This window comes from Macrosteles quadrilineatus, unplaced genomic scaffold, assembly GCF_028750875.1.
Source record: "Macrosteles quadrilineatus isolate MER2022 unplaced genomic scaffold, UCM_ALF_1.0 Scaffold_5__1_contigs__length_97177068, whole genome shotgun sequence".
Lineage (NCBI taxonomy): Eukaryota > Metazoa > Arthropoda > Insecta > Hemiptera > Cicadellidae > Macrosteles > Macrosteles quadrilineatus.
The window spans coordinates 46,813,982-46,827,678 of NW_026542598.1; the positions used below are offsets into that span (position 1 = coordinate 46,813,982).

At 36.1% G+C, this 13,697-nt stretch overlaps 1 protein-coding gene across 1 annotated transcript in view; it reads right to left on the reverse strand.

The window, feature by feature from the left end:
* The window catches only part of LOC128993943 (uncharacterized), a 95,231-nt gene that overhangs the window by 18,477 nt on the left and 63,057 nt on the right, over window positions 1–13,697 (reverse strand). Inside the window, exon 15 of the mRNA XM_054418086.1 lies at window positions 118–261. Coding sequence (XP_054274061.1) covers window positions 118–261 — 144 coding nt within the window. The remainder of the gene's footprint in view (window positions 1–117; window positions 262–13,697) is intronic.

Genomic DNA, 13,697 nt, shown 5'->3' on the forward strand with positions numbered 1-13,697 from the left:
TTACTCAATAGGATTTTCCAACATGTAACTTATGCTTTTTATGATGGTATCAATTTTCAGTTGCTGGCTCTTACACTTTAATGTGATCAATTATCTACAAACAGCAAATTCACCCACCTGTGGCAGAGGGGAAGGGTACTTGGGTGTGTTCTGGAAGTCGACGTTGGCCAGAGTTATATGTCCGAGAAACTGGATTCTGGTGACACCCCTGAAAGGTTCTCTGTGTTTGTAGGAGATGAAGTGCCGACCATCCACAGCCACCTGACAAAAGCACACCAGGGGAAGATTAGTATTGAAAAGCTAAAAAACCCAAGGACATCTAGGTCCAGTTTCGAAAGTCTAAATGATATGCCTTTTCTCAGGATCGACTGTTAACCCCTCAGCTACCCAGCCTATAATAAACAAGGCTATAGTATTATAAATACTTTAGATACATCAAGAATTATGTGGAAACTAATAAATACCACATGTTAACTAATAAACCAACCTTCTTCATGTTATATATGCTTTCAAACAACAAAAGATAAGAGGTTAAATTTTTGACAATTTTGAGCCCGGAGAAAGTGCACAATAGGAAGTATAGTCTTGTATGTATTTAGTAAGTTATGTAAGCAAACAAACAATAAGCCTGCATTAAGTGAAGCAAGTATGTTGCTTAGACAAACCAATTAACGTATAATATATACGATTTAATTTAGTCTAACATTCGACAACTTTCTTCCTTCCTACTTTGCTAAATACTGTACAAATTTGGGAATCACCATTTTAGCGAATTTCCCATAATATGGGAAATAATTGATTGAATAATTGAATAATTAGAAATAATTGGTTCCCAACTTATAGGGAATAAGTTATTACCGTCATACTCATGGTATGACCTGGACCCGGGACCGATTTTGTTGAGGTCCTCAGAGACCAAAAACACCCTCCGTTCAAATTCATATATATATATATTGTGGGGTGGTTTGTAAGTTTTCAAGTATGTGTGGTATTGGTTTGTAAGTGTTTTGTCTCTGGCTCGATTGGGGTGTTAAAATTGAATTCTTGATTTTCTATGCTTAAAACAATAAGTTTTTTTAGTAAAAATCACCCTGGTGGCAATTGCTTATCACCTCTTTTTACTTTCCAAATCTAATAAGGGGTATAGCCTTAACCTTGCCTCATAAAACCGCTACCTTCCGTAGTAAAATATGATAATTTATTGCATAGAAAATACCATAAAACTATCGTTTTCTTAAAGAAGAGATTCTAACCTTCATATTCATATACAAAATACCCCCACTACAGCAAACCTGCCAACTAAGTGCATTTTCATTTGTCTGAATTACTTTTTTATTAAGTCTAAAAAAACAAAATATATTTAATGATACCGTACCTAGGTTTGTTTCTGCAAGGAAACTAATTAAGTGTATGTTTTAGTAATTTATTTATAGCTTAGAATAAAATAATAAAAAATGCCATGTTTGATCAAAATATATCCATAAACAAACAAACAACAACATTTTACAATAATGTCCATAAGAATAACATGGGAATTTTAAGTTTAAGATTGTTTGAACTTTCTCCGTTACCAATAAGCGTACAAAAACAATTATATATACTAAATTATTTGTTTTTAAGTTCTTTAAAAAGATCTAGAGAGAAATTTTAAAATTTTGCGTTTTAAGGGTCAAAAATGAGAAAAACTATTTACTCCATAAAACCCCTCATAAAACCTCGTTCCCATTGTTCGATCATGCTGGTTCTCGAACCCATTCTGGTTTACATTGCCTTACACCTTTGAACCAAATTGATCAAAATCTGACAAAAATTACTCAAGTTATCACCGTGCCCCTTTTCCCCTAATTTCCTATTGGGAAATTCGCTAACACGATCGTGTACCTTATTCTTGCAAAAAGTTGTTGTGATTATCTGTGCCTTTTATTTGGCTACGACAATTATTGCAATAAGTATTAATGTTTATCTGCACCTTTTATTGGGTCCTCCTGGGCCCAAAAAAGTGGTTTTCGAAGTGAGTGGTCTGTGTGTGTGCGTGTGCGTGAGTATGTTTGTCCGGATGTGTACATAGCTACATACCACACCTGTGATCCGATTTAGATGAAATTTGGCAAGTATTATCCATGGTATCTCTAGGAGTTTTTTAATGTTTTTAAAATTTAGATTTTTAATGATGATTGTACCATACAAACCCATAAAATAGCGGGAAAATATAAAATGTTTTTAAATGGCCCGAACGATGTTACTAGCAGTTCATTATGCTGCAGCCCTTTAAATTTAGAACGAAATATTAGAACTCCCATTCCTGTAAAAATTACGTTTGAAAGTTATCGTGTTATTTTCCCCTACAAACCCCATTAACAGTAAAATAAAATTGGATATTCAAAAGGAAACCGGTTTTGATTGAAATTAGTATTTTGATGGTTCTTATAATTCTTAACAAAATAATGCAATCTCTCATTCTTGTAAAAACTAAGGTTCAAATGTTAATGCAACTTTTGTGACTTACCCATGATAAAGGTTGTTGATAAGCTAATCGGAGAAGGTATGTTTTAGATTGCTGATAATTTTATTTAAGTAATAGATCCGTGCCTTTAACGACACGGTCTCCTGATCATAAGAATAAGCATGAACACCGGAAACTGGAAGTAATTGGTGGAATAGTGGGATTGACCATCGATATATAACAAACATGGATCGCGCGCTGCATGTGTTGCTTGAGCCGAAACGCGGTCCGGCGCTGTCAGACAACCCCCACCACAGTCCGGGCAACCACGTGCACTGCCACTACTGTCAGTATAGCTGTACAGCGGAAGTGCGTGGTTTTATTTTTTCGTAGTAGTATATCTTCGACGTGATGTACTTTGATTATGCCAGAATCGTTCGTGTTCTGCATTCAATTACACAAGCAGAAGAAGTAAGAACAGTTCAATTTCGTACGAAAGAAAATCTCATACGTGATTCAGAAATGTTGAACGAGTGCATAGAATACTTACAGACTTTGAAAATAGAAAATGTTTCAATTTTGCAGCATCCTATTTAGAAAACCCTTTGCTCTAGGGTTCATGACTAATATATGTTCCATAAGAATTATAACCAGCAGATTATTAGATGACTTAAATTTTTAAGTAGGCTACATCTTAACATACCTAGGTTATAAGTTTTCTCAAGACCATTTTTTTTGGAGCTCTTGTTTTCCACATATCTAACGTTGAGTTTGAGGAGGGTAACCACGAAATTAAATGGGCAAAATCCATAGGAAACTTGTTTTTTAAGATACTTCGTTTTAGCAAAGCAAAAGAAGCAACCTTAGCAGTAAATGTAAAGGTAGGGATTAGGTAAAAGTTAACAAAACTTGTTTTGTTTAACAACGTTTGATGTTTTGTACGTGAGTGATTTTGTAGTTTTGGTGTATATACAGAGTGTCCCTCAAGTAAACAGCCAAACTCCGGTAAATAGTTCTATGGGTCAAAATAAAAAGAAAATCAAGAATAACATTTTTTCCAAAATCGCTTCGTTAACCAGGTCTCATTTTACAACTAAATACCTATCGTAATATTTCAGCTATTTCTTATTCGATCTTTTTGAACTTTGCATTGTTTGATACGGAATAAAAATGCTAAATCCTAGTGTTCTTGACATTTTTTTTCATAACAGCCTTTTTTGAGCAATTTAAGTTCAAACAATTAAAATGACCAGGATAATTCAATTTTTATCATCATGATTAAATTTTTGAAATTTTAAGTTTAAAACACGTTAGCTGCCACGTCACCCCGATCGGGGTGCCACCAGTTGGCTCGTATGTGAGCACTGTCACCCCGATCGGGGCGACAGTTGTAATTTGTAAGGGTTTTTTTCTTTGCCGCTATTTGACAGTCTTTGATGTTCAACGGCAGTCAAACATTGTGGCTTATAAATACATACTCCAAGCTAACTAGATATCAATGTTATATTGCATTCTGATGTTTATAAAATGTCCAAACTTACGTCACAAAGGACTGAAATGTTGTCACCCCGATCGGGGTGACGCTATTTTTTTCAACAATTTTATCTACTCTTTATTGAAATATGCACCATAAAATGACGTAACGTTTTTCTTATTCAGTTGGTGTTTATATTTTATAAGAGTTTTTTGTATCTTACGACTGAAATTATTTCCCTAACCTGAACATAAAAGTAAGTATTTGGGTAATACTGATGAAAAACAGATAAGAAAGAAAACAAACATATTTTTGAAATCTTTTATGTCAAACTGTAAACAATATTACATTGCTAAAAAAAACTAAATATATGTATAATAATGAATAAAAACATGACAACTGCTTTTAGAAAAGTAAAAAGTTGACTGGCCTACTTGTGTGTGTTCCTAAAACAGTCCTTGCACAAAAACGGCTTCTGGGGGCAAGTTTCACAAAATGTGTTTACTTTCTTCGATTTCCTAGCAGTCTCACGCCCGCCTGCATTCTGAGCTTGTTGGTAGCAGATCTTGCAGTGACGTCTTACCCGCCTTTTGTTTCGGCCTTCTCCTTCGAATTGGGCTGTCTCCGTTAGATGATGGTGGCCAGTCACTCGAACGGGATCGATTTCTTCGTCACGAAGGCCCAGAAGAGCGTAAGCCACTTTCTCTCTGAAAGTTGTGATGGAGTACACATGACGTTTTGCTGCTTGGTCAGTGGCACCTACAGCCTCTTTGTACCCAAGCCAAGCGTTGACAACAGCAGTTCCAAGGAGCATTTCCTCCGCTACCTTGTGATACCATCTCATCGATTTCCTTACAGCCGAGCTGTAAGAAGACATCTGATCGGACAAATCGATGCCCATTTTAGCTTTGTTATAATGGACAACTACCTGAGGCTTCAGTATAGGGGTACCATTTCGACTCCTCTTTCCCGTGTCTTCATACACATTAGTGTGTTTCGTTGACATAATGCGTACCTCCCTCTTGTCAACCCATCTGGTGTACGTCGTGCCATTTGGGTACTCCAGGCAGCTCATTTCTCCTGTACCAAGGGTCAAATTTGGTGGGATTGTCTTTTTGTGTGGAAACCATGCACGGTTTGCAATTACTGTACCCACAAGGTGAGTCTGTCTGGTGAGAAGAACATTGGCCAGGTCCAGAGACGTATAAAAATTGTCGATATACAAAGTATGTCCCTTGTCCAAATAGTCATTTATGAGGTCCATGACAACAGACATTGCCAAGGACGATCCTTCATCGATGCCGGTTCCTTTACCCATATACACTTTTGTCTTCAATGTGTAGCCGGTCGTGTCGCAAACCTTGAAAACTTTTATACCATACTTATGGGCTTTTTGGGGAAGATATTGCCGGAAGATAAGACGACCTCTGAACGGAATCATACTCTCGTCTATTACAAGATCTTCTCCAGGATTCTTGTTTCTTTTGAAACATTGATTGAGATGGGACACAAGTGGCAAAATCTTGGCCAAACGGCCCTCCTGATCAAGGTTGTCATTATTGTTGAAGTGCCAGAAGCGAAGTAGAAGTTGAAATCGGTTTCGGCTCATAACTCGATTTGCAACCAAGTTTCGGTACAGCAGTCGCCTGGACCAATAATCCGTTATTCTGGGCATGGGAACAAGGCCCATGTATAATAAAAGGCCCAAAAACTTTTTCATTTCCTCCACGTTAGTATCCCGCCATTTTCTTAGTCTACTACTACGATTTAATCTTATTTTCTGAAGCACCTGCGCTGCATTTCGGTTAGTCTCATCAACCATAACCGCCAGGATTTCATCGTTTAGGTAAGATGAAAAAAAATCAATCGGCTGTGCAGTCCTTGGTAAATTAAATTTGTATTCTGAGTTACCACCAAAAACAATATTTTTTTGTCTACCTTCTGGCAACTTCCATTTGTCTTCTTCTTCTTTTTTCATTTTAAGTTTATCCTCCTTTTTCTTGAGTTTTTTGTACCTTTCGCCCAAGGTAACATACACATCACCATTCAAATAATCCCCTCCTGCGCCCTCATCCAAATCCTCATTCATACTTTCCCTATCATTCTGGTCATTTACACTCTCAGTCTGGGTATCAGTCTCGTTTGTTGCTGAATATAAATTCATATTGTATTCATTTACATCACCTTCATTGTTGCTGTGCTCGCTCTCTGACATTGACAGGAGGGTAGGTTGAAAGTCCGGGTCGATGTCCATTTCGTCGTCCCCGTCTGACTCATCACTGTCTTTAGCACTACCTCCCAAAAAACCATCACTCAGATTTCCATAATCTAGTTCACTTGACATTGGTAAACCCAAAAAACGTTCGATATCATCATCACCAAGATTGTCACTCATATTGGACAAAAGCCACAACACACTATGAAAACCAACACGAAAACTAGGTTATAAATAGCTAAAAAGTACAACACAAGAAGAAGTAAACATAACCCAGTAGAGTAATAAGCAGGTGTTGTTGTCTTCACGCGCCAAAATGCCGCTACTGCCAACCGAACAAAATGAAATATATACCAAATGGTCGAATTTCAGTGCCACCCCGATCGGGGTGACAGCGATATTTTCCAGCAAAATTTGACTGAAAAAAATCACTGTCACCCCGATCGGGGTGACACTTATTCCGCCATTTTCTTATATGTATTTGGACAGATAACATTATAACTAACCTAGATAAGTATAAATAACATCATATAACTAAAAAATTACGTGAGCATGTAGTTGGCAATACAACAATCCCCCCAGAAAATAGCCTTGGCAGCTAACGTGTTAATCATGATGATTTTTTTCTAGCATTGGTAATTTATATCTTAACCTACATACCAAGTTTTATAAAGATCGGTTGAAAATTTCATAAATAAAAATGTTTATGTAAAAAATACAAAATGGTGGATATATGGTTAACGAAGTGATTTGAAAAAAAATGTTATTCTTGATTTTATCTTTATTTTGACCCATAGAACCAATTCCCGGAGATTGGCTGTTCACTTATGGGACACTCTGTATATGATATCGTTTTGTAGCAAGATAGTTTCTTGAATTTATGTAAAGTAAATAAAAGAAACGTCTTATAACACTTTAGAGGCGGTTCACGAGTCACGGGTTATCCTTAGTTCGAGCGCAAAATCCAGTTATAGCCGGTTTTTTGCGCCGCGGCTTGGAAATCGGCTTCACGAGTACGAGGTTACCCGCGCTCGAGCGCAGACAGATAAACTTCACCCAATTATGACAGGGATAAACCCGAGCGCAAAAAGTCGGCTTCACGGGTTCAATTAGAGAAAACCCCGGGCCAAATGTCGGGTTCACGAGTCATGGTCTAGCGCAAACTGTATAATCTCGAGCGTAAATAACAATGGTTTTGGTCTTCAACTTAACCCTGCTAGGGGGCAGGGTTAAGGTGACATCATGTCGGGATTATCTCATTTGCTCGTTTATTGTTTTTTTGTTAGCAAAAAGAATGTTATATTCGGATTCGCCATTAAATTCCGAACAATTTCATTACCCTCAACATGATATTTATTTTTTTAATTTTTTTACTACTGATAGCCGAAAACATGCAAAACATCGTAAAAAGTAACAGTTGAGGCATTTTGATTAATTATTACTAAGTAAAAATATAACTAATAGCTTAACATATTCATATAGATTTAAATTGCAATCGAATCTTATTTTGTAAATTATTTATATTTATTTTAGCAATTTTGAATCCTTTTATTTCAGCTGAATAATATCAAAATAAAAATGGTTCCATCAAACACTGTTAGGTTTGTCTAAGATTTTTTATTGTATAAAATTAGTTCAACTTTTGTTTCGCCATAAAATTCATATAAAAAATATGTCATTTTATTTAAGTATCCAAATTTTATTTCGTATGTTTTAAATTATATGTTTATATTATTATGTTTATGATTTAAGATTTGTTAAAGAAAGACCTTTTCATCTGATAATGTCATAATATTTGTCATATCGGGATTTACAATAAATTGCTTCAATTTGCTGAGGTAAAAAATAAATTCTACAGTTAAATATACAAAACGTTGTATTACAACAAAATATTTTTTGAAATTATAACCTGTTTTCTCATGCTAGGGCTGCGCTCTGCCCGTCTGGCACGCGATCATGTAGGGGCTTAGTTCTTAGGCCTGCTGTTTGTAGCCCCAATTGTAAACCGATTTAAAAGATCTTGGTGTCATAAAATGTTATTGTAGGTTTGCCATTTTATGTTTACGTTTATTACTGTATACGTATTAAGGCATCTCTGCTCCTATAATAGCCAGTTGTTGCTCCAAATTTATTTTTTATACAAATTACTGATACATAAAAGATATTCATAAATCTTTGAAAAGAGCAGTCATTTTATTAAATAATTTGAACGTTTGGATACAACTGCAAACCTGATAAAGTATGTCTTATTTTTGAACATAATTGGTAATCGAATTTTATTGCAAACATTACCAAGATTTGTATAAACTTTTTTTTAAACATAATTGCATTTTCCCGATTCAATGTATTCAGTAAAAGTGTATTATTCATAATTCAATGATAAATTGAGTAACCTTCAACTTTAGTATAAAATGAATTCAAGTGCAAGTCCACAACCTTTTATACGATATCAGTAAATACTCTGTTAATTATAATAATTTATGAACCCATCATTATGATGCAATGTCATCCTCTTGTTTTGGGGCTTGTCGACCGCGAGCAGCGGCCCGGCAGGTGGCTGTTGCCAACCTCCCAACGAAAATTCCCAGTTAATCCCTGCTCTTGAGCGACGGCCAGCGTTGGTCTCGGCTAAGCTTGATCTCGGCTAACGCTCTATGTCGTGAACCCATTTTTTGACCGTCGGTTAAAATTGGTCGAGATCAACGATAACCGCGGGCCACGAAACCCCGTACTCGTGAACCGCCTCTTAAAACATATATTTACGCTTATACTGTTACTCACAAGACCGTAAATATACAAAAAAGGTGGTAAGTGGTAAGTGGTGAATTTATGTGCAAATTAAATTTGTTCTAGCAAAGCAAACAAATAAATATTAGCATATGTAAATGAAAAGATTGGCATTATAGGCAGAAATTAACAAAACATCCTTTGTTTAGCAACGTATGATGTATATGTAGTTGTGTTGTTTCTTTATGATATTATTTTATTAAGAAAAATATTTTCATAAATTGAGTGTACAGATTAAATTATAAATATATAGGCCTACTCTTGTCCTTAATTGTTACTATTTCCTCTGTTCTTATAATTTAGTAAGCAAAACTGTTCCAAAACTGTTTTATAATATTGGAGTTTTTACCAAAATATATTTATTATTTTTCAACAAACAAAATTAATTAAACTTACACAATAAACAGTTAATACTGTAAAATATAGATAACGAATGCTTAACGATACAATCACATGTGATGTATTTATTTATTTATTTATTTATTTATTTATTTATTTATTTATTTATTTATTTATTTATTTATTTATTTATTTATTTATTTATTTATTTATTTATTTATTTATTTATTTATTTATTTATTTATTTATTCATTTCGACGGCAATCGCCATTTTACAAAACAATCGTTAGACAAGATTTACATGCAACAAGATATAATACAATAGAAAACATCAATAAATGAGTAAGAAGTTTGGTGGTGGTGGTGGACAGTTTGAGTGAAATTGCAACAGTTACAACATTGTGAAAAAAGTAACAATAACAAGAAACAGTGTAAATAAATAACATCAATAACAATAACAAGAAACAATGTAAATAATTAACATCAATAACAATAACAAGACAAAGTGTGAATAATAAACATCAATGTCAATAAAAAAAAACAGTGTAAACAATTAACTACAATAACAATAAGTGTGAAAAATTAACATTAATAAATTTACTATACATAACAATAATAGACTATGGCAATATATAACAATATAATAAACTGTGAAAAAGCTAACGTAACATAAAAACAAAACTATATAACAAAAGGATGGATCTGGAGGGAGAAAAACCTTTTAATAGAATAACGACAACAAGACATTTCATCACTTGACACTGTTGAGCGTGTGGCCCTCTAAAGGCACCACCAAGGAACTCCAAGAGCACAAATCCCATCACTTGACACGAATCAGCACTTCCCGGCACCCAGCATGTGGCCCTTTAAAGGCACCACCAAATAACCAACACTGATAGATAGCGGAGAGTTGTCAGTAGAGCAGCCTCTGGACATCACGTCTGAAGGATGCTGGTGATGGCCCAAAGAAATCCAAGTGTGGGCAGACGTCTTCGCTAAATCTCAGCAGTCTGGAGATTCCGTGGTGAAGGGTATAGTTCGTGGGCTGATACCTCCTTCTGAAGACAGCTCTGGATCGGGTTCCTCTGGGAGCGTCAAAGTCCACTTCGTTCAAGAGTTCGGGGCAGTCAATGATCCCATTTGCCACTTTGAAAAGGAATACAATGTCGTTGACTTGTCGTCTCAGGGGAAGTGGTTGAAGGCCAAAGTGCACCTCGAGAGCTGCTACAGGAACGTCGAGGAAAGGAAACCCGAGTTTCAGACCCAGTAGTTTGAGAAATCGTGTTTGAATCCTGTTTAATATTTCAATATGGCCAGTTTGATAAGGATTCCAGATGACAGAGCAGTACTCTAAGATTGGTCGGGCTAGGGATTTGTATAGCGTGACGAGTGCCATGGGAGATTTGAAAGATCTTGTGGAGCGATGAATAAACCCCAGCAGAGAAGAGACTCTTGAGGATATATGGATGAGATGATCATGTGGGCTGAGTGAAGGGACAGTGATTACACCAAGATCTCTGAATTTCTTGACCACGCTGAGACTTCTGCCATCGATGCAATAGTCATACTCATGAACTAAGTTACTGCGACTGAGAAACATAACTACACATTTGGAGACATTGAGCTCCATTGCATTTGATAAGCACCATTTGCTGATGTTGTTAATCGAGTGTTGGAGCATTTCTTGGTCATGTGTGGAGGTTACTTTGTTGAACACCTTAATGTCGTCAGCAAATAAGAGAAATTTAGTTTTAATTTCTGGGCAGATGTCGTTAATGAATAAATTAAACAGCAGTGGACCAAGATGAGAACCCTGGGGCACTCCAGAAGTGGCAGTGAAGGGACGGGATTGCTCTCCATCACACCTAACAACGAGGATGCGGTCAGTGAGGTAACTTTTCAGCCAGGAAAGTAATGGGCCACAGATTCCATAGCCCTCAAGTTTAGCAATCAATAAGCGATGGTCTATTCTGTCGAAGGCTTTGCTAAAATCCAGATAGACACAATCTACTTGGGAGTGCTCGGTAAATGCTGACATGATTAGATTGTGGAAAACGAGGAGGTTTGTACAAGAGGAGCGACCCTGGATGAAGCCATGTTGTTCTGGAGCAATAAATCTACCAAGTTGAAAGCTCAAACAGTCAAGGATAAGGCTTTCATAAATTTTGGACAGGGCAGACTGAATGGCAATTGGTCTATAGTTTTTTATGTTGTTTTTACAACCTGATTTAAAAATAGGAACAACAAAGCTATGCTTCAGCACCGTCGGAAAAGTTCCCACTGAGAGAAGTTTTTCAAAGTAGATTTGGAGGTGGGGTGCGAGGACAGGGTGTTATTCAAGTGTAAAATAACATTGCATTAAATGAAAGCGCTGCAGGTATGCCCGGAAAGTGGTGGGGGGAGCTGTCTGTAGCCGGACCGCACAGCTGCTCTTCAGCGCGCGATCCATTGTGTTTATATATCGATGGGATTGACACAGAATGACATTGCCTTTGACAGGTTGTTTATGATAGCACCTTGCACCAGAAATGTCACGATTATGTGACGAGTTTGAAAACCGGTACAATGTTTACATGGATCCCATAAGGACTATGCATCACGAAATTTAGGGAAGCAAGCTAAACACAACACTCCTTAATACAGACGAATTGAAATATGTACTTCTCTCACATTGTAACCCTTTTGAGGAAAGTGAAACCAAGCTACATACCTTGCCTCTGAACCAGGTTATGACCGAAAAGGAAGCAAATGATCAACCGTGATACCATAGGACAAGACTGTTTTTAAAAGTATTGTCCATCAGCACTTGGATAAAGGTGAGATATGTGTTTTGGGGTCGTATGAGTAAAACTGTAAGTAAAACTGAAGACGTCCAAGTCATCAAATGTGACAAAGGCAATATCTGTTTGCGATAAGGTAATTACGGTGAAGGAAGAAAGTAGCCTACTGCATATGTTCATTATAGCAGCTAGAAATCACCGAGCATGTTCGCGAGCATGTTCTTGACGGTGTTGGCGGTGAACATGTTCGCCCGTGAATGGAGGGGGGGGGGGGCAAGTCGGCATATTGTTCTTTTTGGGAAAAAGATGTGTTGCACTAAATTGTGTGGATGTGTTGAGTGTAACAACGTACCATTAGAACAAACAACAGATTTTGATGGCGACAAACAATGACTGTTTAGTTTATACATTTGGAGAATTCAGTATCTTATACTATGTTTAGTATGTGATGTGAGTTTTGTTATTAATCATTTTAACTTGCCAAGTACTTTATTATTCACAGTAATGTATTACACAATAAGTCCGTGGTATCAATAAATACCATAGCCAGCCGTTATTTTTATATTGTCGTTCAATAAAAACATTTCGGCATTCTGTAAAATTTTAGTTAATTTTCACACAAAATTCGCACAAATATCAGTGGGCGTTATACCCATAAAAGTCAAACATTTATCTTACAACTGGTTTTGTTCCTACAATTCCTAATCACAAAAAAATATACAGGGTGATCAACTCAAGGAGGCCACCATTGGGATATCGGAAACGGTAAGAGTTAGAGAAAACTTTAAATGGGGGACATTCCTTTATTTTTTGTGGCAGTTAAAAATATGATTTAATTTTTTCGAAATTCAGCCGCCATTTTGGAAAATGGCGGCCAACTTTGAAATTGTTTATGGAACACCCTATATTTTATGATGTTTTCGGATAGAACAGGCAATTTAAAAAAATTTTTATTCTTGACATTTTTTCGATAAACCCACTCGTTTAGGAGTTACAGTCTATGGAAAAATGACTTCCGGTGTACATTTTACATCATGTAGCTCCTAAACAAGTGGGTTTATAGCGAAAATGCGAAAAGTAAATAAGTCAAATAAGTCTTAAAATTGCATCCACATTCCAAAAAGACCATAAAATTTGTTAAAACTATTAATGCTATTATTTCAAAAATGGCGACCATTTTCCAAAATGGCGGCAAACTTGAAAAGTGGAAAACTGTGTATTTTATGGTCTTTATGGAATGTGGATGCAATATTAAGACTTCTTTGACTTGTTTACTCTTTGCTATACACAGTTTTACACTTTTCAAGTTTGCCGCCATTTTGGAAAATGGCCGCCATTTTTGAAATTGATAGAATTAATAGTTTTACAGAATTTTATGGTCTTTTTGGAATGTGGATGCAATTTTAAGACTTATTTGACTTATTTCCTTTCCGCATTTTCGCTATAAACCCACTTGTTTAGGAGCTACATGATGTAAAATGTACACCGGAAGTCATTTTTTCATAGGCTGTAACTCCTAAACGAGTGGGTTTATCGAAAAAATGTCAAGAATAAAAAAGTTTTTAAATTGCCTGTTCTATCCGAAAACATCATAAAATATAGGGTGTTCCATAAACAATTACAAAGTTGGCCACCATTTTCCAAAATGGCGGCTGAATT